The sequence below is a fragment of the Protomyctophum bolini genome (genome assembly GCF_963924005.1).
Source record: "Protomyctophum bolini genome assembly, chromosome: 8".
Taxonomy (NCBI): domain Eukaryota; kingdom Metazoa; phylum Chordata; class Actinopteri; order Myctophiformes; family Myctophidae; genus Protomyctophum; species Protomyctophum bolini.
Window position 1 is genome coordinate 12,229,382 of NC_137869.1, and position 24,546 is coordinate 12,253,927.

At 43.0% G+C, this 24,546-nt stretch overlaps 1 protein-coding gene across 1 annotated transcript in view; it reads right to left on the reverse strand.

Annotated features, from left to right (window-relative positions):
- The window catches only part of lrp8 (low density lipoprotein receptor-related protein 8, apolipoprotein e receptor), a gene marked incomplete at its 5' end in the record, with an annotated part of 176,444 nt that overhangs the window by 10,378 nt on the left and 141,520 nt on the right, over positions 1-24,546 (reverse strand). Inside the window, 6 exons of the mRNA XM_080770430.1 lie at positions 1,734-1,886; positions 4,168-4,309; positions 8,938-9,077; positions 11,194-11,312; positions 12,273-12,500; positions 18,285-18,456. Of these exons, the coding sequence (XP_080626556.1) occupies positions 1,734-1,886; positions 4,168-4,309; positions 8,938-9,077; positions 11,194-11,312; positions 12,273-12,500; positions 18,285-18,456 (954 nt within the window). The remainder of the gene's footprint in view (positions 1-1,733; positions 1,887-4,167; positions 4,310-8,937; positions 9,078-11,193; positions 11,313-12,272; positions 12,501-18,284; positions 18,457-24,546) is intronic.

Consider the following 24,546-nt stretch of genomic DNA (forward strand, 5'->3'; position numbering starts at 1 on the left):
GAGAGAGAGAGAGAGCAATAACCTCAGCGATACTGGAAAAATGGATAATACCACACAAACCGATGTGCGGTATCTTCATATAAACGTTATTGTTAAAATCATTGTAATGTTACCATTTCTGTCGGTCTGCAGTGCCACTGTATCATCGAGTCACAATACAGGTCAAGAAACCTAATTTATTACCCATTTCAACATCAGTATGGTGCAATGTTGTGGTCAAGGTCAAGAAGGTGAATTACTGATGAACTCAATGCCCTGTTAGAATAGTTCACAGAGAAGACTGCACATCGTATGCCTGTATTTAAGCCAGGTGTTAGAATAGTTCACAGAGAAGACTGCACATGGTATGCCTGTATTTAAGCCAGGTGAAGACTGCACATGGTATGCCTGTATTTAAGCCAGGTGAAGACTGCACATGGTATGCCTGTATTTAAGCCAGGTAAAGACTGCACATGGTATGCCTGTATTTAAGCCAGGTGAAGACTGCACATGGTATGCCTGTATTTAAGCCAGGTGAAGACTGCACATGGTATGCCTGTATTTAAGCCAGGTGAAGACTGCACATGGTATGCCTGTATTTAAGCCAGGTGAAGACTGCACATGGTATGCCTGTATTTAAGCCAGGTGAAGACTGCACATCGTATGCCTGTATTTAAGCCAGGTGAAGACTGCACATGGTATGCCTGTATTTAAGCCAGGTGAAGACTGCACATCGTATGCCTGTATTTAAGCCAGGTGTTAGAATAGTTCACAGAGAATTAAGACTGCACATGGTATGCCTGTATTTAAGCCAGGTGTTAGAATAGTTCACAGAGAAGACTGCACATGGGGTATGCCTGTATTTAAGCCAGGTGTTAGAATAGTTCACAGAGAAGACTGCACATGGGGTATGCCTGTATTTAAGCCAGGTGTTAGAATAGTTCACAGAGAAGACTGCACATGGGGTATGCCTGTATTTAAGCCAGGTGTTAGAATAGTTCACAGAGAAGAATGCACATGGTATGCCTGTATTTAAGCCAGGTGCTGGACACCAAGGGATCAAGGAGAGAATAAAAAACATACTGCTTCATAGCTCCAAAGAACTTGCCTGGGAATTTGCCTGAAGAAGACGTAGGGGTCGAGACATTAATAAAAGTACGTTCTTTGTAGCTATGAAACAGTGGTGGAAAAAATAAATTTATTTTGCTTAATGCTAATAAATATTAATATTATAAAGTAAATACTGCAATGTAGAACTACTCCGTTACAAGTAAAAGTCCAGAATTAAAAATGTACTTGAATAAAAGTACAAAAGTTTTGGCAAATGTACTCAAAGTACCAAAAGTAGAAAGTACTCACTATGCAGAATGTCCCATTTTAAGTTTTCAAACGTATACAAATATTCAGAAAATAGCAGATCTACAAGCTCACAATGGGTCGCAGCTTGTAGATCGGCTACTTTCAAATGGCTGAAATGTGTATAGGGCTGAAGTGGTTAATGTATGTTTTGTTTTGTAATGAAAATCTACAAAGTAACTAAAGTTCTCAAATAATTGTAGTGGAGTAATATCTTCCTCTGAAATGTAGTGGAGTAGAAGTAAAAGTACTGAATATTTGATATACTCAAGTAAAGTACAGAAGCCTCAAAATTGTATTCAAGTACAGTAAGTACTTACTTGTATTAGTAAATAAGCAAATGTATACGTGTAAAAGCCACAGTGTGTGGATCCCTGTTATAGAATAGGACAAGTCACCTGTAGTGCAGCGCCTCATGTCTGGCCCCAGTTCCATCCCATCTGGACAGGCACAGGTGTACTTGGGGGAGTGGTCTGTAATCTGTGGGGCCTTCAGACACAGGTACTCACACCCGCCGTTAGGAAGGGTCCCCATGTTGCAGGTGTCCGGGGCTAGTGTGGAAAAAAGAAGACGTTAAAAATAATTTCAGTGAAGGTTTTCAATTAATTAATTCATTTGAGAATTGCCGCTGTACGTTTTTTTTTTTTTTACGTGGCTCAACTCATGGGATTGCGCTGGCTCTTTGCGAAGTTAAATTTGGCTGGCTACGAGTACCTATTTGAAACTCTGAAAGGTCCTGACCCAGCCTTGGGAAAACATGGCTAAAGCACTATGGTTCCTAAACTGATACATTTCGTACGTATTTTTCGCTCCTGAAAAATTATCTAGAAATAATACAGATGCTCTTGTGGGGACGTGCGGCAGAATTGGGTCAGGTTGCACCCAATTCTAGGTCTTGACTCAGAGCTTTACTAAGTAAGAGATAGTTTCAACGGAAATTAAACTTTAATAAGTTAGGGAATAAACACTCCACTCGACACATATGAACGAACATGTTTGACCGACATTCATAGAAATTCCCCATTGCGTACGATACAACCACGTAGCTACTCTGCATATTGGGATGCAGTGTACTGTGGCACTTTGGGTTGGGCTGACTTAAGGGAGAGTCCTTAAATAGCTCTGTCTCCTAAGAGAGGGAGGGAGACAATGCTACAATAGGTTCCATTTTACCCTGTGTTATTCTGGAAAGGGGAGAATGGAACAGGGACGGGGAGAGGGACAGGAAAAGACTACAGGGCAGAAAGCAGGTTAGGTAAGGTGAGAAGAGGCGGCTGAAGGAAAGGAGGATAAGGGACAGTCCAGTAATGAGAAGGAGAGAGACAGAGAGGAGAAGATAAGTTGGAATATAGGAGGGAAGTGGAAAATAAAGTGTGAGTGGAGGAGGTAAGGTAAAGACACAAGGAAAAGGACACAAAGGGAAGAGTAAAGGTCATTACACACTGGCGAATTAGCGACGCGATGCGAATAAGCGATCTGAAAATGCGAAATATTGCATGTTGCAGTTCGCCAGGTTCGCCAGATGCCAGGTCTACAAATGACCTGGCATCTGTCTACATAACATGCTAAAGTTACATTTTAGCCTGTGCATAAGCCTGCAAGGTTGTCAAGGCTAGGGCAAGTGCTACAGGCTAAGGTGCAGTCTGAAGAGGTGTGTCAGACTTGGGGGTTTACGGGGGTAATCATTTAATATTCTGTCCATATCGGGTCGCAAACATGGCATGGGTTGCCACTCGCTTTGCATTGCAGCGTTCAGAGTATGGGTTGGTGTTCAGAGTATGGGTTTTTATGCCCCATTGGCTTAGGAGGCAGCATGACTAGGTCGCTAAAAAGTCGCTACAAGAAAACAAGCGATTGTAAGTCAGGTTTAAAAAATAAGAAAAAAGTGTGAAGAAAGAGGAACAAAGGGGAAGAATCTCATTGAGGAAGTGTGTCAAAAGTATGAGGACGTGATGAATGAGGTATCATCCGAGGCCCACTGATACATGAGACTTCCCAGGTGTGTTGTGACTGTGTATGAATATAGAGGGAGCGGCGAGAAACAAAAAGAGGGAGTGAGGGCGGGGGCAAATCATTTCGGTGGAACGAGCAAGCAAATATTTCAAATTCTGCCACTTTAAAAATGTCAGTGGTGCAGCAAGGTTTCAGACAATGGTGGTTCGTGGTTGTGATTTTGCCATCCTGGAGATACCGTGTGTAATTCTGTGACACAGCTCTAAATGTATTATTGAAAGAACACACCAGGGACAAAGAATACAGGCAGACAACAGGGCCGTCCTCTGGCATAAGTAGTATACTGTACCAATGTGTACCAATGTGACACATAATGGACATTTTAAGCAGAGGGGAGCATCTGAGTAGAACCTCTCGCTGAGGAAACATCCTGTATGTGGTTTTTATCCTATGAATGTATAAATATTCCAGGATAATGCCACTCCTCATGCCCCTGGAGAGTTTTTATCCTATGAATGTATAAATATTCCAGGATAATGCCACTCCTCATGCCCCTGGAGAGTTTTTAGGCATGCTCCTTAACATTTGTATTGACTTTGTGAATCATTTATAAATATTCTTGGAAGTGAAAAAAACAAACAAACAATGAAACCACCTGTGTACTGTCTTACACCATTCAAGGATCTGGTGCAACCAAGCCCCCAGAACCGAGAGGGAGAACTTGAAGCGCATTGGACTTGAACTTTGGAATTGAACTTTGTTATATTTTTGTGAAAAATGTTGTAACTGTCTATGTAAATGAATTGTTGTAAATAGAAATATATAAAAATAAATGGAAACTTCTTTCTTAATGTTTCCTATATTTCCTGTGTATCTTACCCTTGGGCTGTTTCTGCTCGTGGAAGATGACCAGGTCCAGAGGGTTGTTGAGGTGTTCGGCCACTTTGGCCACATCATGGCCAGTCAGACGGTTGGTTCTGTATATAGCCTCATCCTCCAGGTCTGTCCAGTATACATGATCCTGCAACACATTAGTGAAGCAGGATCCTGTTATGTCATTCAATTAGGGGAGACCTTAATCCTGCATGGGAAACTTCAGTGTCACCCAGCTGATGGCTGCTCAAATGGTCATGATGAATGCTTGAGGGGTTAAGTGTCTTTCTCAGGCCTACATCGACACAGAAATGGGCGAGCAGGGAGGTGAGCCGGTGATCTTCTGATTGCCAGACGACCTCTCGACCAACTAAGCTACGGCCACCCCAAACTTTAATATGTAACGTTTAATAGTTTGGTAGAATCACTTTGCAATTCATAAGGAATGATCTTTGAAAAAGAACTGCAAGATAAAAGATTCGTTAAACGAGGCAGGTTCAAAGCTACTTCCATTAAAACATTACTTATTGAAGTGAGGACCGAAGAGAATTTCAAACACACTGAATAAATAATCTCTCGTGATGGAGCGAGTACTGTTCTGCATTATTTGACATGCTTAGTGCTGCCTTCTTCACAGTCCCTTTGTTTCTATTTTAGATATTGTCTCCGCCAGGCCAAAGGCGTGGCCCAAAGATAGTCCTCTGTATGCACGGGAAAACATCAACTATGAATAAAATAATAATAAAGAGGAGAAAGGATAAAAGCAAACAGCAGTTTGGATGGATAAAAGAGAGAAAATAAAATTAGTAAATGTATCAAAATATTTATACATTATGAAACAAAGGCACAGATAGAATAAGAGATGTAAGTCATGTATTGTCTCAATAGATAAAGGGTTTATTTTTACGGTATTGTAAAGGTACTACAGGGATCCAAACACAGGTTTTTTCTTGTGCATGTGTTTGTGTATGTGTAGGCAAGCATGTTTCTGTATGGTTCTCTCTGTTCTCTGTGAAGGGGCATCGATGGACTTAACCTTTCCTTCTCCTTCTCTCCATCCTGTCTCCTATAAGATGGCCATCTCTCCACCTCCACATTCACATAACCTTTACTCACACAGCAGCTGATAGAAAGATGAAAGGCAAACAGCTGCCAAGGTGATATAAGACAATATTGACATCTCTGTTTTTCCATCTTCCCCTCTCCCTCTTCCATTGTCAGTCTCCAACTCTCTCTCTCTCTCTCTCTCTCTCTCTCTCTCTCTCTCTCTCTCTCTCTCTCTCTCTCTCTCTCTCTCTCTCTCTCTCTCTCTCTCTCTGTTTAAATGCTTCCAATAGCAGTGATGGTGCATTGCGGCCCTGAGCAGTTCGGAACTATTCACTGTACGATCAAGGTGAGTCTTTGTATCAAACATAGCCCCAGACACGCGGCCACGTGGACACATGCGCAAGCACGCAGGCACGCAGGCAGGCAGGCAGGCAGGCAGGCACACAGGCAGGCAGGCAGGCAGGCAGGCGGGCAGGCAGGCAGGCAGACAGGCAGGCAGGCACACAGGCAGGCAGGCAGGCAGGCAGGCAGGCAGGCACACAGGCAGGCAGGCAGGCAGGCAGGCAGACAGGCACGCAGGCAGGCAGGCAGGCAGGCAGGCAGGCAGGCAGGCAGGCAGGCAGGCAGGCAGGCAGGCAGGCAGGCACGCAGGCAGGCAGGCAGGCAGGCAGACAGGCAGGCAGGCACGCACGCACGCACGCACGCACGACATTGCACCACGGCTCCCACAGGGAGAGTTATACTGTAGGGTAAGGATTGCACATCTGTCTGCTGTTGTCAGTATAGGACGAGGTGGGTACATCAGGATGTGCAGACCTTGCACGTTCAATGGAAGGAAAAAGGATACAGTGACCTTTGTCAAGAGTGAACCTGGATAAACACTCTAAAAGAACCTTGGAATGGCAAGTCAATGTGACCAGCCCCTATTGTTGGCTGCTGGGTGGACATGTTACACCAAATGTAAAATTCACAGTGCAGTTTGTTATTTACTCTCCTCCCAGAGGTACCTTCCCTAATCTGGTGAATGAAGGCAGGGATAGCAGCTCAATGTTTAATTGCCTGCAGGACTTAACTGGTCCTGGGAGGTATGGTATTTATTTATCTGCATTCAGCTACAAAACTACTGAACAGCTGAATCTTTGATGGTCCTGACTCCTGGCTGAGTTCACTACAAAATAAGACAATATCTGTCAATACATTATTTATTATTATATTATTTTTATTTGATTGCTTTCCTAGTACCTCCTATTCTATTTGCTTTATTTTCTCTTTCTCTCACTGTTCTTTTTCTATGTTTCCCTTTGTCATTCTTTGTCTTCTTCTCTCCCTTCCAAACCGTACACTAGTCTTGTGCACGGTTGCCTCCGGTCACACCAACATGAGAGACAAGCAAGCGGCGCAGTGAGACTGAAAACAATGTTCTCTGCGTTCTCCCTCCCCCTAAGGGCTTGCATGGTGTCTAGGCAGGGAAGGGGGGGGGGGGGGATGCTGGTATGAATCGCCCATGTGTGTGTGTGTGTGTGTGTGTGGTGTAAGTAATGGGGGGGTTAGACTTTGATGCATGGACCCAGTACTTGTGCCTCTGCTGCGGTACTAAACAGCAGTTGTCCACTGCAGTGATGTGAAGTTTTTAGACAATTTGCTCCTTTTGTATCAATAATGAATAACAATGGTGTTACATGGCTAAGGTGCAAAAGGTTCCATTATCCATAATGTACTTTGTTATCATATGGTCTATATAATGTGCACCATAGTGTGTACATTAAGTTTAAAATATTGCAAATAATTAATTTGATCAATATCACCTTGATCTATTGTTGTAGACTGTTTGATAATGCTATAACATGACAGGTGATTACTTTCATGAGTTGAGCTGGAAGACGTTAGACAGCAGGTGTTTATCCTTGCCAAGCCATGGAGTAATACAGGCGTGTTAATTTTTTTAACGGAACAGTGTGCCCTGGATATTTTTTAAGTTACCCTGAAGTACTCCAACATACTGTGTTATTCAGCAGGAATATGTTTGAACTAAGGTGCACTCAAAAGAGACGCCTCCAATGTACATAGCAGGCAGACTTTCCATCACCAGTATTGTTGGTACCAATGCAGACTGCTGCACCGTTCTCTTTTTTTTATTCGCTCTGTGTCCTGCATGGCTACTACACAACACAACAGAACAGCAGAGGGCTATTCATCTACACGGGCTAACTTTCACTGCTGCCTAGAACGTTACACTGGCGAGTGCTCTGTATCTCTCACTCACAGAAACACACGCACACGCACACACGCACACACACACACACACACACACACACACACACACACACACACACACGCACACACGCACACACACACACACAAAGCACTGGACATGATGGATTTCCCATTTCCCAGTCGCAGCGTTGTTTCTCATCATCACAGTGTGTGTACGTCTCGGCGAGAGCAATGGACCTGGGCTTCCCACTCTGAACGCATTTCAGACAATTCTTCTCTCCCTCCACTTCTGCTCGTGTCCCTTAATGCTCCTCACTATACCGCCAATGTTGCCTTGATTTTATAACCCGCTCACATACGGTGCAGCTCCCGCATCCATAAACAAACCTAAATGAGTTCCATCAGTTCTGTTAGCCACGTTATCGCCACTCTCCTCTTCAGCTCGCTCTCTGTCTTCAAGCATTCGTCGTATAATCGACGTTATCCTTCCCAGGTGGGAGGGGGGGGGGGGGGTGATACAAGGACAGAGAGGGTGCTAAGGTTGAGCTGATTAGTAGCTGCTGTATCATAGCCTCGCATAGCGATACTAATATCACTTCGTGGCTATTAGTCTCGTCCCTCTCAGTATTAGTAGATTTATTTCTGCAATGTCCCGCCCCATATTTGCATACTGGGTCCTCGTGGGTTCCAGACTAATCTGGTTGGCTCGTCACCACTTCGAGCAGCCATGAAGTCCTCCCACAATTGAGAGGGGCCAGACTTAATCTGCCTGGGGCAATATGCATTGCAAAGGCAGATGAAGGCTGGCTACGTGAGCCTAGCTGTATCAGCCCTAGGGATAATATGGCAGCTAAACAATTATCGTAAACTTAAGTGCCACTACATCCTGAAACGTGCTTGCTGCTGATGGAATATGCCATGTCAAAGATGGATGCCAAACACAGTTGATGAAGATGGTTTGGTAAAATGTATGGAGACACTGGAGCGCAAAGGACATTAGAAAATGTTGCTACCTTATTCACAGAGGCCAGCTATGTTTTCAGCCAACTGTCTCAATGCCTCCCCAATCTGAAATCTCTGTTAGCCTACCATTCTCTTCGGCAGGCCAGTTATTTAGTTGACTGGGTCCCCCAGTGCTCAATATTACGTTCGCTGCTTTTTTCCCTATCTACTGTACATCGTCTCTTTCCTGAAAATAGCCCATCTACAAGCTCACAATGTGTCACGCATTGTAAGCACGTAGATTTATTATTTTCTTACCAAAATAGTGACGCTAGGGTTCAAGTGATTAGCAGATTAGCATTGTGTTTGGTGAATATCTAAGGCTATAGGTATGTGATAAACAATCACTGGCCATATATTATTTCCAGAGGGTATGGTGATAATCTATGCAATATCTTGACACTTCACCTCAGTCCAAGGGGATCTTGCATACATCACAGTCGGGTACTAGGCTACGTCTATCACCACTAATCAAAAGCGATGACAGGTTCCTTCCCTTCCCTCCTATCCTACCTCGAAGATAGTGATGGCGTACGGGTGTCCCAAGTGCTCATGGGAAGACAGTAACACTTTGCGGTTGTCTCCATTCAGGTCCACACTGGACAGCAGGTGTAGCTTGGAGTCTACCCAGTACAAACGCCTGTTAGGTAGGTCTGAAAGAGAAAGACAAGAAGGGAGAGGGATGAAGAGAGAGAGAGAGAGAGAGAGAGAGAGAGAGAGAGAGAGAGGGGGAGAGAGAGAGAGAGTAAAAAGAGTTGCAATAAATTTAGACAATTAAACCCTATACTTAGTTGACAATATTTCCAATGGCTCTATATTCCACTGCTGGCCTGCTCGCTTTGCCAAAAAAAATGGCAACTAAAAAATACGGGGAAGCAGCTTTTTGCTTCTACGGGCCGTCGGCATGGAACAAGCTCCCACTGTACCTTCGTCAGGCAGCCTCTGTAGACATTTTTAAAGCTCAGCTCAAGACCCACTTCTACAACATTGCTTTTAATTGATCTTTTATTTTTTATTTTTGTTATTCATGTCCTCACTGTATTGCATTACTGCTTGTTTTTAATGTTGTTGCCTTGCTTTTCTTTTATCCTCCATTTCTCTGTAAAGCACTTTGAGCTGCATTTCATGTCATGAAAGGTGCTATACAAATAATAATAATTATTATTATTATTATTATATATTCTCAAAACAATTGCTGTTTCAAAGTGATCCCCCCAGCATAGGGATGCTAGAGTTCATGTGGTTAGATACAGAGTGAGAGGATAAAAGGGGAGGGGCAGTACCATGGATGAGAAAGCGAGTTCGGGAGGAAGGCGTGATAGAAGGAGAGAAACGGAAATAGAGAAATTAATGATACATGATGGAGAGGGAATGGGGTGAGTGGGACGGAAAAGATGAAAAAACAATGTGTGTGTGTGTGTGTGTGTGTGTGTGTGTGTGTGTGTGTGTGTGTGTGTGTGTGTGTGCGTGCGTGCGTGCGTGCGTGTGTGTGAGAGAGAGAGTGGGGGGGTTGTAGTGAGCGAAGAGAGAGGAGAAAAGAAAGGTCATTTGAAGAGAAAGGGCCTAGGGTGAGAGGTATATGATTGTAATGGGCTGCTAGCTACAACATCAATCTTCTCTGACACGACAGCTGAGACCCTCATGTCAAAAAATCACAGCTGTGATTGAAGCACTGCGGGTTGACTTCTCTACAGGGAGAGGACGAGAGGGGCGGTGTCAATGTGCCCTTGAGCAAATCGATTAGCCTGGCTGAACTTGTTTGAATATAATCGTATATGACTGGAAATTATCAGAGAATACCTCGTGTATCTTACGACCTTATAAAGGCGGGACGTTTAACACGCCGTGGAACGCCGTATAGGGCAGACCGACAAAATAATAAGCGCAGCGGGCCAAAGCAGGACACAGAAACTGCAGAGTAATATTCATTCACCACTTCACCTCTCCCGGCTCAAGCAATCACATATTCTGCTCGGTGCTCTGTGTAAAATCAAAGACCAGAGGGAAATAGGCCTCCCATCTCGAGGTGCGCCACAGGTGTGATCCTGAGCTCACACTCAACTTAACTCGCAAAAATAATTTGTTTTCATACAGATGTAGCGACACCTCAATTCCACCCCAAGCAAGGCAACTCTGCATGCCTCAGGCAAGGGTGGCTGGGAGAAATTGTTTGGTGCCGTGGAGGGATTTGGAACAGATGATGGGAGGTATTGACGTGGCCTGGACTGAGTGGCTTATTCATTCAGGGGCCTGTCGTCGACAAGCTGATTTGATTGATGAGAGAGACACACAAACAATAAGCCAGTCTCATAGCAGAGGAACAAATCTCTGGGGTGCATGGTGGCTCGGCCAGGTTACTGCACAAACCACATTATGATCCCTGTGAGCCGTGGTGACGAGTTTAAACTTCAAATCTGTCTTGCAAGACTTCAGGGGTCAGATACTACATTTTGTAAGGGCACAAGAAGAATGAGAAAGAGGATCAGTGTACCACTCTAGATGGAATGAGGTATTTATGGCATCAATCTCATAGTAATCTCATCTCATCTCATCTCATAGTTTTGTTGAAGTTGATATGATATCGTATTTGTTTTTGTTGTCATTTTGTTGACTACTTGAGTGGAGAGTGGAGATTATTTATTTACCAATACCAGTTGAGGTTAAGGCCCTGTTTTCTGCCTTCATTCCTCCCAGAAATTTGAGAGAATGTCACTTTTGTCAAACTAAAGAGTTGTGTGATGAAGTGTGAATTAGCCTTAAGCGTCTTACCAAGGGTGATTCCGTTGGGCCACTCGATGCGTTCTGACACCAGAATTTGTCGGTCCACTCCATTCATCCCTGCCTTCTCTATCTTGGCCTGACCTCCCCAGTCTGACCAGTACATGAACCTATAGGGGGAGTTACATATACCAGTTAGAACACAAACAGCAGTATTTGCATGAATATGAAAGGTAAAGTACTAGCGTCTGTCTGGAAACTGCACAAAGCTTGTTATCAGCTGCAGCAGATGTAAAGGCTATGGGTATGTCACAGACACTCATCATCAAGTGTGTACTTATGATAGGACAGTTTCATATCTTAAACAAGTTACATAAATAAGAATTGTTGCTAATCAAATGCCGTTCAGTTCAATTAGGCCTATATAGCATATCTCTTTGGAGGATCATGTATGAGAGTCTATTTTTCTTTGTTTTGCTTTTTGTTCTCTTTGCTTTGAGACCATATCCCAATTCTCTCTCTCTGCCTGAATATACAGAGTAGTATCTCTCTCTTTCTATTTTTCTCTGACTTCATCTCTCTCCAAGCGTTCACATCACATTTAAACAGACCTTGCAGGCAAACAGAATGTTTCCATGAAGTTAACTTCATGGACATACTGTGTATGTGTGTGTGTGTGTGTGTGTGTGTGTGTGCGCGCACGAGTGCGCGCGTGTGTGCATGCGTGCACGAGTGGAACCTGCTCTGCCTAGGCTATATATATATATTTTTTTTTTAATGTATTTAATTCTCGTCAACCTTCAAAATACAGTCCTGGGGGAAGTCCTGGGGGAATAATAAGAGACACCAGAAACGGAGAAAGTAAACCAAGGTACAATAATGTTCCCAAAAGAGAATTTGTTTCATCCTTTTGGAAGTACTTATAGTACTAGACGTATGTGTGTGTGGATACATAATACCAATACATCTTATCTTATATAAGGCTATGTAGTTAGCATGTTTCACACACGTCAATGCACCAGAGAGACAACCTCCAGTGTGCTCAACATTGTTGCTCCATCTTGATCTCATCCCTACAGTTAAGTACATCCCTCCCTCTTTTGGCCTTCTACCCTCTGTCCTCTCCTCACCCTTGCCGTGGGTCCACAGCGATGGCTCGCGGCTCGCTCAGCTCAGTGGCGATCAGCACTTTCCTCTTCCTGCCGTCTACTGTGGCGATGGAGATGCTCTTGTCGCCAGAATCGGTCCAATAGATGTTTTTGTGGACCCAGTCGACGGCCAGGCCCTCGGGGGAGTGGAGCGCTGATTCAATCAGTGTCACCTGCTCTGAAATGTCGCTCGCCTTGTTGATGTACGCACTGCGGGGGATGAACGGATGAATTACAATAATTACAAAATATTGAAACAAACAGGTATGATATCTAATCATATCAGAGAACGCAATATCATTTGACAAGACAGTTGATCAGTCCATTCCAGTCAATTCTATCCTTGTTTAGGGTTAGAGAGTAGAAGTGCTACAAGGCAGCTAGCATAGATAGAAAACAAAAGAAGAAGAAAGAGGTTGGGTCCTACAGTATACTGTAAGACAATGGTTAACAAACCAAGAAAGAGGCATGTATTTGTTCAACACAAGGCAAACGTTGTACTGTATTACACTATTCAGACTTTGCCGTCATGTCCACATCAATTTCCCCTCTCTGTTCACCCACCATACAGAGGTCTATTCTTGGTCCCTTTCATTTTTTCACTACGACAAATCTCTTTCCCGAAAATAGACCATCTACTATTACACTTAGTACACTTAATGTACACCTATTATGGAATGTGAAAGTGTCCCCCTTTGACACACGGCCTCAGTGTGGGTAATGGGGACTCTTCAGGGTTGCTGATGCCGTGTCAAGGCCACCCTAACCTGTCACCTCCATAAGGACCTGGGTTACCCCTCCGAGCAGCTCCTCCGAGGGAGAACAAGCCTGTCTCCTTTCATCAGCGGCTCACAAAGAAACCTGCACGTTTTTTTCTCTTTGTCTCCCCCATCTCCCCATCTCTTTCAATCTAGTTCTCTCTTTTCCTAACTACAGTAGCATCCCCATCGCTTTACCCTCCCTGTTTTTATCCATGCCTTCATCCTTGAACTCTATTCTCTTTTTCTGTCTCCTTCTGTCACTACCTGTCTCTTCCTCCCTGCCACATTTGTCTCCCTTTTGTGTCTCTTACTGTCACCATCTGTTTCTCCTTTCCTGCCACATCTGTCTCTCTTTTTCTGTTCCTTACTGTTACGATCTGTCTCCGTCTCACCTTTCCTGACACATCTGTCTCTCTCTCTCTCTTTCTGTCTCTTGAAGTCAATTTATACTTTGAGCATTAAGTGTCGAACACGTTGCACCGTTTTAGTTCTTGTGCATCTCCGTGGTAACTGGTAGTACCAGACAACATTACACATTTTCCAGAGGTAAACGACAACATCTGCGATGGTCCGGCGCAATTCAGATGTCAATCTTGTGACGTGACGCATCGTTCGACACATGTCGCATAAAGTAAAAATTGGACTTTATGGTCACCATCTGTCTCCGTCGCTCCTTTCTTGCCACATCTGTCTCCCCTCCAGCCACTCCCACCTCAACGCACTCTCCTCAACTTACCTTGTGTTTCCTTAATTAGTGCTTAATTAGAGCTATACTGTCATGTAGTCTGTACATTCTTGGTGGGTCCTGACTCAGAAACATGTTTGGAAATCGTTTGCCTGTAGTGGACTGCCTTCCTCCTTTCAACCTCAGTGACTGAATAAATTCAATGATTAGGACCTGCTCTGCCTCTGGTGATCTGCACTCTCTTTTCCCTGACACAATCTAACACCTGCCCCTATCTCACCCCCCATCTTCCATCTTTGTAAACACACCTGTCTCCTCTCTACTGCAGTATGTAGGAGGCTTATATTAGTATTACGTTGTTCACTCTTGATTCTATGATGTCACACTACTATCATAATTATTCATACCAGAATACTACCAGTAAAGGTAAAAATAACAGTCAAATAATTCTGTATTAATCAATCTTTTCTTCTGCAATTCTTTTTGTTACTTATTGTGATGTATTGTGCTGAAAAGGACAAATAAACTATCATCATCTTTATTTGACCGAAATGAGTCTGAGACACTTCACATTATAAGATATTGATACTTGAGCTCAAGTACATTACCCAAATAATACCAGGCCTGTGCAATGGCATCTTGACTCTATGATTGTCAGAACATCATAGGCCGGCCAGGACGGCTCTTCAGGATGGTAATGACACACTGTCAGGTTGACAGCGTGCCGTGGGTTCGAGTTACGATCCTGACGACCTTTGCGCGTGTCACCCCCCAACCCCCCCATCTATGGTGTACCTATCAATAAAGGCATAAAAAAAGCTAAAAAATATGTATCTTAAAATAATGTAATAACAATATAAGGTCATTCTACAAAAGGTCCCAGCACTGGAACAATAACTAACACAAACACTAACCCTATCCTAACCCTGAAACAATATACTGTAATGCCCTGGCCCACCATGATCACAATCGATTGCACTGTAATTACAAAGTTAATTTAATGTTGAGTGTACAAATGCAACACAAGTGTATACATAGAACATCTCTTTTTACATTTACATCTTTGTACACTCTCTGAGTTAAATCAACACTGAGGCTTTTACCGTGTAACAGGACATAAGGAAATGAGGCGATGATAGAGACACATAATGTAAGAGGGAGAGATTCCCGATCTGCAGCAGTCAGGAAGCAGACTGTGTCATTAATTGGCTGTGTTAGACGTTAGCATACTGTCATATTGTGCTAGATTACCCTGGGCTCCGTTCCCACATCCAGGAGGTCTATAAAACACTTGCTTGCCTCTCACTCAGGGGTTAATTTGAACAAAGGGCATGGCATATGTTATAGCACATACGGTAATGTATTGCCAAATGCTTTCCACTTTAATTACAGGTTCCAGGTTACCCACTTCTTAAACCCTTTACCATTCAACACGGCTGCCATTTTGTTATTAAAGGGATATTTCACTAAAACAATTTTCTTGGGTCAATGTATCGTCTACTCAGGCTTTTGTGAACAGCTCAATTCAGTATTTAGATATTTGACATTGGGTTTTATCTTCCTATACAAACCCATTGTAACTTCAAGCTCCATTTTAACCATGTTAGATTCATGGAAGACACCCGTCCGTGGTTCCGCAGTGTCATGCTAATACGAGAGGAGATCGTGTTTTTACACATACCTTTTAAATTCATTTTTAATACTTATTTTATTTTATTAGATTTCCCCCCAAAATATAAAAAATAAATGAAAAAAGTACATGAAGAAACAACGTGCAATGGTACTGTTGTTTTCTGTCTTGATCGTTTCTGTGTAAACGTGGCCTTAGAAGGATATATAGCAGAATAGAAACTTTAAATCCTAACCTGATACTTGATCTGTCATTTTAAAACTACAATCCATACGTTTTATATCCATTGCTTCACTCAATATTGTCTTAAGTCCAATACAAAATACTTAAGACATTATTGACCTTGTTAACCAGTGCTACCCGACGCATGACATTTCTCAATGGAATAGTAGGAAGACCACCTCCAACAACTGTACTAGCTATATTAATACTCTACTATGCCCATTGGTTAGAAAACATCCCGGATTCACACATTGTGTTAGGGATGAAACTCTTGATGCCAGACAAGTGGAGATATGTATAAAGTTATTATCTTGCCAATCTGTTTTTAAGAGTTTTCTTTATTTTTTATTTTTCTTTTACAAGACAAGGCTGTTTGGTGCAGGGTGATTAGACAGAGACAGATGAGGGCCATATGAGGAAGCAGATTGTACCGTTGCAGTCAATTGGCGTGTTATTGTTTGCTACAGACATCTTCATCATGGAAGTTGGCACGTCATCGACCCATACCATACCAGTCACTATCGATTAGCCAGCAGCACAACACTGACACAGAGAGTGAAGTGACAAGAATCAGTGAAAAAGAAAAAGAACCAGCGATGGGCTCCAGAATCTTTTGACTGTGGGGTGCTATTGGGGGTGCTGGCTATCTAATGAATTTTGGTTTACATAGAAGTCAGTCAATTGGGGGAGGGGTGGCTAATGTTTGTGTGGAGGAGAAGCAATAAAGCGTCATTAGCACTGACATTTAAGGCCTTTAGCCCATTTTATCACATTTCGGAGTATCCAAAAGAGGGTGCAAGCAGTGGAATGAATCAAAAGGACTGAAAATACAATGCTGAAAACATAATAAAATATTATTATTTTCTAGTTTTTTGGTGTTAGTAGAAGAGGAGATCTATATAGGACAGAGATGAGTTAGAGATGGAACCTTAAATATAAAAAGCAAAGCAATTCAGCAAATGTGAAACGGCAGATGGCTAAAAGGATGTGATTCAATGATGAAGGTGTGTTCAGCCAGAGTGCTAAAGCATAAAACATAATGGCAATAAAGTGGATTTTATGCTATGTAATGCACTTCTACAGTGAACACTTAAGTCCATGACTAAACTACACACTTGAGAGTTACTGCACAAAGTGAAAGCAATGGTGTCAATAGCAGATTGAGCTTTAAGGTATTATTACCGTAGATCCTGTGGAGTCAGCCACAGAGAAGAAAATAATGAACTTTCTTAGTGTGGGATATTCCAAAAACAATAATCACAAAGTGCTTCATGTTCAATAAACGGCAGAAACAACAGACAGACAGGTGTGATGACATAGCAAGAAATTATGAGAGAAAACGATTTATTGACATACCATGCATGCAGTGCGGTATAAACCATGGAAATTTATGTTTTGGAAACTCTGTTTGGACACCCTGCACCAAACTATGAATTAATTAATTAATTCTTTAGAAAAGCCAATTATTCTTCCTTACTTTCTCTCCCAATTCATTGCTATTCCACAAACATTTGTGTTGCCACCTGGCTTCCCTCCTAATTGTGTCATGCTTGGAGATCAAACCCCTATAGAACAGAAGGACTTCGATATCAATAGTGGACATCTGACATGGAAATGTACTGTAAGCTTGTAGTCAGTCTATTTTCTGCAAAGTGGTCTGGTGTAGAGGGGAAACATTTAGGGGGCCAAGTATCGGTCAATTATAGTTAGAAGGCTTAAGTGGTTAAAGTCGAAAACTGTGATTATTTGTCCTTGTGGTCACATGCCATGCTCACACAGAGACACGCACATCTCTGTGTGAGCATGTTGACTATGTGTGTGTAGATGAGTAATGATGGTGATTATTTAGGCAGTGAAATTAGCAAGAGCATATGGCTCAACTGAGATGATATAAGGCACCTCCCATTGCCTGCATACGCGCACGCGCACACACACACACACACACACACACACACACACACACACACACACACAGTAAACTTGCTTATATGGACACCCATGAGACAAACATCCATGCAATGAGACAAAGTGTGTGTGTGTGTGTGTGTGTGTGTGTGTGTGTGTGTGTGTGTGCGTGCTTGCTTGCGTGCGTGAGTGTGTGGACGTCAAGGACAAACAGAACACCTTTCACTGTCAGACAGATGACGCAGCCCTCCAGGTGTGACACACACACACACACACACACACACACACACACACACACACACACGGTGTGTGTCAGTAGCAGAAAGTATGACAGGTTGGGGCAGACAGCATAGAGGAGAAACATGAGAACTGTAGAGAATGGAACGAAATTCACCGTTTCCACAAACAAATATTGCTTTAAGTCTGATCACATTCGCTTCCAAAGAAACCTCATTATGAAGTGTAGTTTTAAAGAAACCTCATTATGAAGTGTAGTTTTAAAGAAAGCTCATTATGAAGTGTAGTTTTAAAGAAACCTCATTAGGAAGTTTAGTTTTAAAGAAACCTCATGAAGTGTAGTTTTAAAGAAACCTCATTATGAAGTGTAGTTTCCACACATGCTGTGCCCAAGGCACAGAGAAGCGCAAGTCAACGTCTCATGACACATGTATATTTTCTAAGGGTACAACATGTGCCTCTGTATTGGGGAAAAAAATGCACACAAAGTACGTACTGAATTAATACTGTAACTTTGTATAGTTTAGTGTGTGCGTGCGTGTTTATGCGAGTACCTGTAGATTTTGCGATGATACAGATCGCACCAGAACATTTTGTTGGTGGAAACGTCTACATCCAGGGCGACGGCGTTCTTCAGTGTGGGGACCACCTGTGTGTATTCACTCTTGAGCAGGTCTATACGGCGGATCTCATGTCGGTTGGTGAACATCAGGTATGGGCTCTTTCCTGAGGAACAAGGGAAGCACTGTCATGCCATGTTACCCTTACTGTAATACACTTTAGATTGGAATCAACCTTTTTTTCTTGTTGTTACTTTGCTGTGGAGAGTGCACACTGTAAAAGTCCAAGAGTGTTTTTTTTTTTAAAGTGTGTTATAAAAGTAAAGCTCACACGAACACACACACACACACACACACACACACACACACACACACACACACACACACACACACACACACACACACACACACACACACACACACACACACAACCTGTATTAAAAAGATCAGCTCACATCACAAAAGAACATGGGAGCTGTATGTGTATAAAATGGTTTAATGACAAGTGGCACCAACCCATAGCACTGTTAGATACTATGTGGTATCAACAACAACATGTGTGACCCAACCTAACCCAACAAAATGAAAAACTATTCATGCCTCAAGAGTCTATTATGAAAATAATACCACACATGGAAATGTCCCATGCACTCCAGGACATACATATGCATATGTTAAGTGTTAAGCCATGCCCAAATATGGACTGTTGGGATGTCAGAACAGGCCGGGTTATGGAGTTCTGTGTCAGGCATGCCCAAATATGGAGTGTTGTGAGGTCAGTACAGGCCAGCCCCATATTTGGACCCTGGGCAGGGGTCCAGAGCTCGGGCAGAGGCCTTTTTGGGGCGGTTCTGGACAGCCGTAAATGGTAAATGGTGCATTTATATAGCGACTTTACATAGATTGTGCATCAATTCACCCATTCACACACACATTCATACACCGATGGCAGCGGAAACCATCCAAGGCACCAACCAGCACACCAGGAGCAATTAGGGGTTCAGAGTCTATAAGGCTATACAGTACATTTTGTCCATTTGAAAATAGCCGAACAATCTCACAATCCATTGTGATGGAACGCATTGTGATCTTGTAGATCTGCTATTTTCAAAAGCTTTTTTATGCCTTTTAAATGTAAAACTTGTGAAACTGGCCATTCTGCATAATAAGTACTTTCTACTTTTGGTAATTTAAGTACATGTTGAACAATACTTTTGTACTTTTACTTAAGAAAAGTCAGAATTCCAGACTTTTAGTAATTCTATGTTGCTGGCGTTTTTGAGTACTTATTCCACCACTGTCCAGACCCCACTTTAAGAACCATGTACTAGAGGCCTTTCCTGGTTGAGTCATGGCCTGCGAGCGGAGGTCATTTCACAGCTGCCGTTGCATTCTAGTGCTCCTCTGGGAGGCTGCTGCCGTTCCAAATGTTGTAAAAAGAATAGTCTATGGCTGTTGGCTGCTGGGCTGGCCGCCCAACCGTGTAGAAAGAGCAGCTTGTTGTACGGTGCCATTGGTACGCTGACATTATTTGTGTAGCGAGCTCATAATTTTATGTTTGTTAACTGGCAGGTCCTACAGACACCTGGCTCTGTTATCATTTATGTTCTCACAGCATGCATTATTGATGAGGTGATCTTGAATTAAGCATTCAGTGCGTGCTCTCTCCCCCTTTGTGTGTGTGTGTGTGTGTGTGTGTGTGTGTGTGTGTGTGTGTGTGTGTGTGTGTGTGTGTGTGTGTGTGTGTGTGCATGTGTGTGTGTGTGTGTGTATGTGCGTGGGTGTACAGTACATGCGCGCATGGGTGTGTGTAATGAAGTATACTGCACAGGTATATAAAACATGCCAAACACTAGCTAGAGATGACATGTAGGTCTATTTTTTGTGCTACCGCCGCCAGTCAAAACTGTGTTTGTGGGTTGTTCTCTGTTGAAAATGTGTGCAAGTACGTGGCACATTTTTCATCACAGCGAGGGGGACATGACTCGTGCATTTGCATAATTGTCACACAGAGTATGGAAGGTCGGCTATGGCTCCATCTCTGAACGCTCAAACAAATGTGTGTGCAACTATGCACGCACGCACACACACACACACACACACACACACACACACACACACACACACACACACACACACACACACACACACACACACACACACACACACACACACACACACACACACACACACACACACACACACACACACACACACACACACACACGCATACAGACAGGTACGTGGATATAAATACCAGTGTGTATGTACAGTACATGTCTGACACTGACACATGCGGTACACTGACTCTCCCTCCAGTGCAGCAGACAGCAGGTGCACATCATGATGTGTGTGAAACTAAACACATTCCCTCCAGCTCCATTATCCTTCTAACTGCACTGCATTAAGCTTTGCATTTAGCTTTGTATTGTAAACCTCTATTATGGCATGGCCTCATTGTCTCATGGCTGACACACATACTTTGTATTTATGTACTTGTGAGGACATCACAATCGTATGATGACAAATTTATAAATGACCTTCATGCCTGAAGGTCTATTACCGAAAGTTTGCTATATTTTTAAAAAGTCCGATTTTGCATAGTTTTGAGTGTGCCGAGGCTGCCTGAGCTGTGTTTTTTACCACTATAAATGACCTATATACAATTGCCACTTTACACCCTAACGCTAAAGCCAGAATTATACTATACTGAAAATAGCAATTTCAAGCTACAAGCTCAGAAGTCATCGCAGCACGACTCAGTAAGTATTAATCAGCATAACATTCCAACCCTAACCCAAATCCAAAATGACTAATCCTAACCCAAATATGAATCTTTCCCCAATCGGAATATTACAATATTTACAGTGTTTCTCAAATTCTCTCACACACACACACACACACACACACACGGTGCGGTGCGTTGCCTACTTGTAGATCGGCTGATTTTGGCAAAGGGATTTGAGGGAAAAAGGGAGGACCAAACCCCTGGGCAACCGTGGTCAGCGAAGTATATAGGAACAAAAACAGATTGAATAATAAAGTGTAGTATTATCCCCCCTCCAGCTCTTTCTCTGCTCTGTTAAAGTCGCTTAACAAGAACACTGGCTCTCAGATACATCTTAATCTGCACCACAGACTCAGGCCTGCTCTCCCCCGTCAGCCAATTAAGATAAAGCTTTGAAAGGATAAGTTGTGTTGTCAGATAGAATAGGAGCATCGATTGGATGCACACCGCAGCATCCACCAGTATTGTTATGCAGACTAGTAGAACAAATGTAAAAATAAATAAATAAATACAATCATTGGTATACTGTATACTCGCGAACACGGGAGATGGGAAGAAAAAATATGAATTCACGAATAATATGAGAGCTGATGTTGATGCTTATCGATGCGCAGTGTAATGGATGGATGTCTGTGCCATTGTTATTATGATGAGGTGCCGTGTGGAAGTAAATATGTGTCTACGCTGTCGCTAACGCTAGTGATGCCAAGCAATCTATGTTATGTGATAATGAGAGATGGCACGGCAGCTACGACTGTCTCTAAACCTTTCTGTGAACTACACAAATTAACATCAAATGTCAAAGTCGATACCACACACTCCCCATAATTTGCTGGGTGTCATGGACAAGATACATGGAGAACGACAGACAGAGACAGAGATAAGGATAAGGAGAAAGGGGGAGGGCGAGAGAGAGAGAGAGAGATGACCAGAAAGGAGTTTTTTAATTCATAAATAAAGTAATTTGCATATCATACATCTATCCGGTTGAAACACTGCAAAGAAACAAATAATGGTGTGCGGGTCTACCTCCTTCCATTCATTCTACATGGCGGTGGCAATTGAGGACAAATGTCAGCTCTCAATTGTAGCATGAGTCAAAGTAGGAGAGACCAATTAAGACACAGAGCTTAAGGAGAGTATATGTTTAGGCCCTAAACATATACTCTCCTTAAGCTCTGTGTCTAACATGCCCTAAACTTTAGGGCATGTAGGCCTACTACTGTAGTCTGGCTGTACTATGGACTTTGTCTCAGCAGTATCCTTGCTCGCCTTCATGCGAGTGTCACTAAAACTGTAATCGCTCAAGACAGATTTAGAGCTCCACAGCTGAATCTGTCGGCAACTCCAAATAGAGTTTGTTATTAGCAGGAAGAGGAGGCCTGAAGGAGATCTTGTCTCTACACGTGGACCCCAAATAAAATAATTTCAGATTGCTAAAATTGTGACTAAAATAATGATTTTATGATACATTATGCAATTTGGTTACTGCCTCTTTTTTACACAGCCACACAGCACAAATAAGTCAGGTTTCAGGGAAGTAATGGCCTGAATATACTGTAAACAATAAACATAATTAGTGTAACGTAAGCCTTTATTCAAGGGGCTGGGTGGGTTATTATGTGCTCTGGCATACTCAGAATAATAACAAAACCAAATGCACAAACAGCAGCTTAAAGCAATGAACGGAATACGACTCCAACCTGGGACTACGCTTTTAATTAGTATTGCAGGCATAATGATCAAATGCCAGTCTGAACTTAATCTGCTGATACAGTACAATCCACAGAGGTATTAGGACCAGAGATGTATAGGAAGAGTGTCTGAAGCACTCAGATTTCCACTAAACTTTTCTCTCGCTCCAAATGTCACAGAAGTTTGGGCAATTATCTTGTTTCAGCGGCTGCTAACAAGTAGCGAACTTGAGCTGGGAAGGCAGAAATAATGGAGCCAAATACGGCCTGGCATGTGGCTTGGGGCTGCGTAGAAGTGCCACGCGATGGTGTTGTGTTTTCAATGCTCTCTGCACATGACTGGGCGCTTCCGGCTAAACAAACGGCTGCAGTTTCGTAGCATGGCCCGCAAGACACACTTAATGACCCTGTCACTTCAGCTGACACATCGCATTGAATTGCATGACAGAGCATGGCAGTCAGGGTGCCCAATCCAGCTGGAAATGTGTGCATGACTGTTGAAGCAACGCTGCAGTGTGACTGCAATGTGCATGTGTGCGTCTAAAAAGTGGAGTGTTTGCCATGTGACTGAGTGTGTTTGCCTGATGTATATACGTATGAATGTTCTGTACATGTGGGTTAGCAGACAAGCATAGCTTCATTTAATCCACATTACCTCAGCCTCACAAAGCAAACGCCTCTATTCTTACAGTCCTGAAGCCATCCTGCGCCTCAGAGTAAATAAGCCACAGCATAAACAACAATAATAATAATATTCCACCTCGCTTCTCTTTCTTTATCGTGCGCTATCTCTCTCTATGTCCGATGCACACAGAGCTGAAGTCAACAACAAGTACACATTACTTGGATGGGCAGAGGGTTACTCTGACTCTCTTACTGCGTCCATCCAATCCAACACGCCCTCTGAGCCTCCTCCATCCCATCCCACTCTAATAAATGCCTCGGCTTCTGACAAGGACTATTCGCTCTGTCTAGCGGTAATAAAGATTCACACGTGAGGCAATGAATGGGTGTTTTTTATGCCACTTAAGTTGAGAGCGGAGGCCCTGCTTTAAGCTCTCTCATTACCACACCAGTTTTCTCCATTATGACTTCACAACATCGAAAAAAGTAAAATTTTGGGTGTGTATCAATTGGTGATTGACTACATTCACTACATAGCTCAATTGGGGACATGTCTTAAGGCATGTGATGAGAAGTGCATCAACGTGAACTTTTGTACCCTCCAACAGTGCATTGACTGTGCAACATCTTATACTTGAATATTTTATTCAGGTATTATGATACTTTAGTCTACGTGCTAGTTTGCTGCACGCTACTGTATATCATTGTCACAGATGAAGGCAACTGAATAATAAAATACAACTGGGTTCTTCCAAAACGCTTCAGACCTCACTTCAGACAGGGCACTTGATCTCTCATTCATGCCGTGGCATGCAACTTGCCACGGTGCAGAGTATTTACCATGGGGCCTTAGTGTGCCGAACCTCACTGTGTCCCAAAGTGACTTTTGACGCTTCTGAGGAGATAGGGGGAGAGATGGGGAGGAGGGCCGACTGCTAACTTTTTCATTACACAGGGCTCCAGAAAAAGATGGCTAATATTTATCTTTGCACAGATTGCTTTGCAAGACCTGAATGCAAAGCTCTCCCAGGTTCCCACAGGGCGGGAAGGGGGTACGATATAACCCAGTAGCCAGGCATGCTACTATAATGTAGATTGGTGAACATATGAATGCGTGTGCGTGCGATGGGGGATATTTCAACCATGTGGG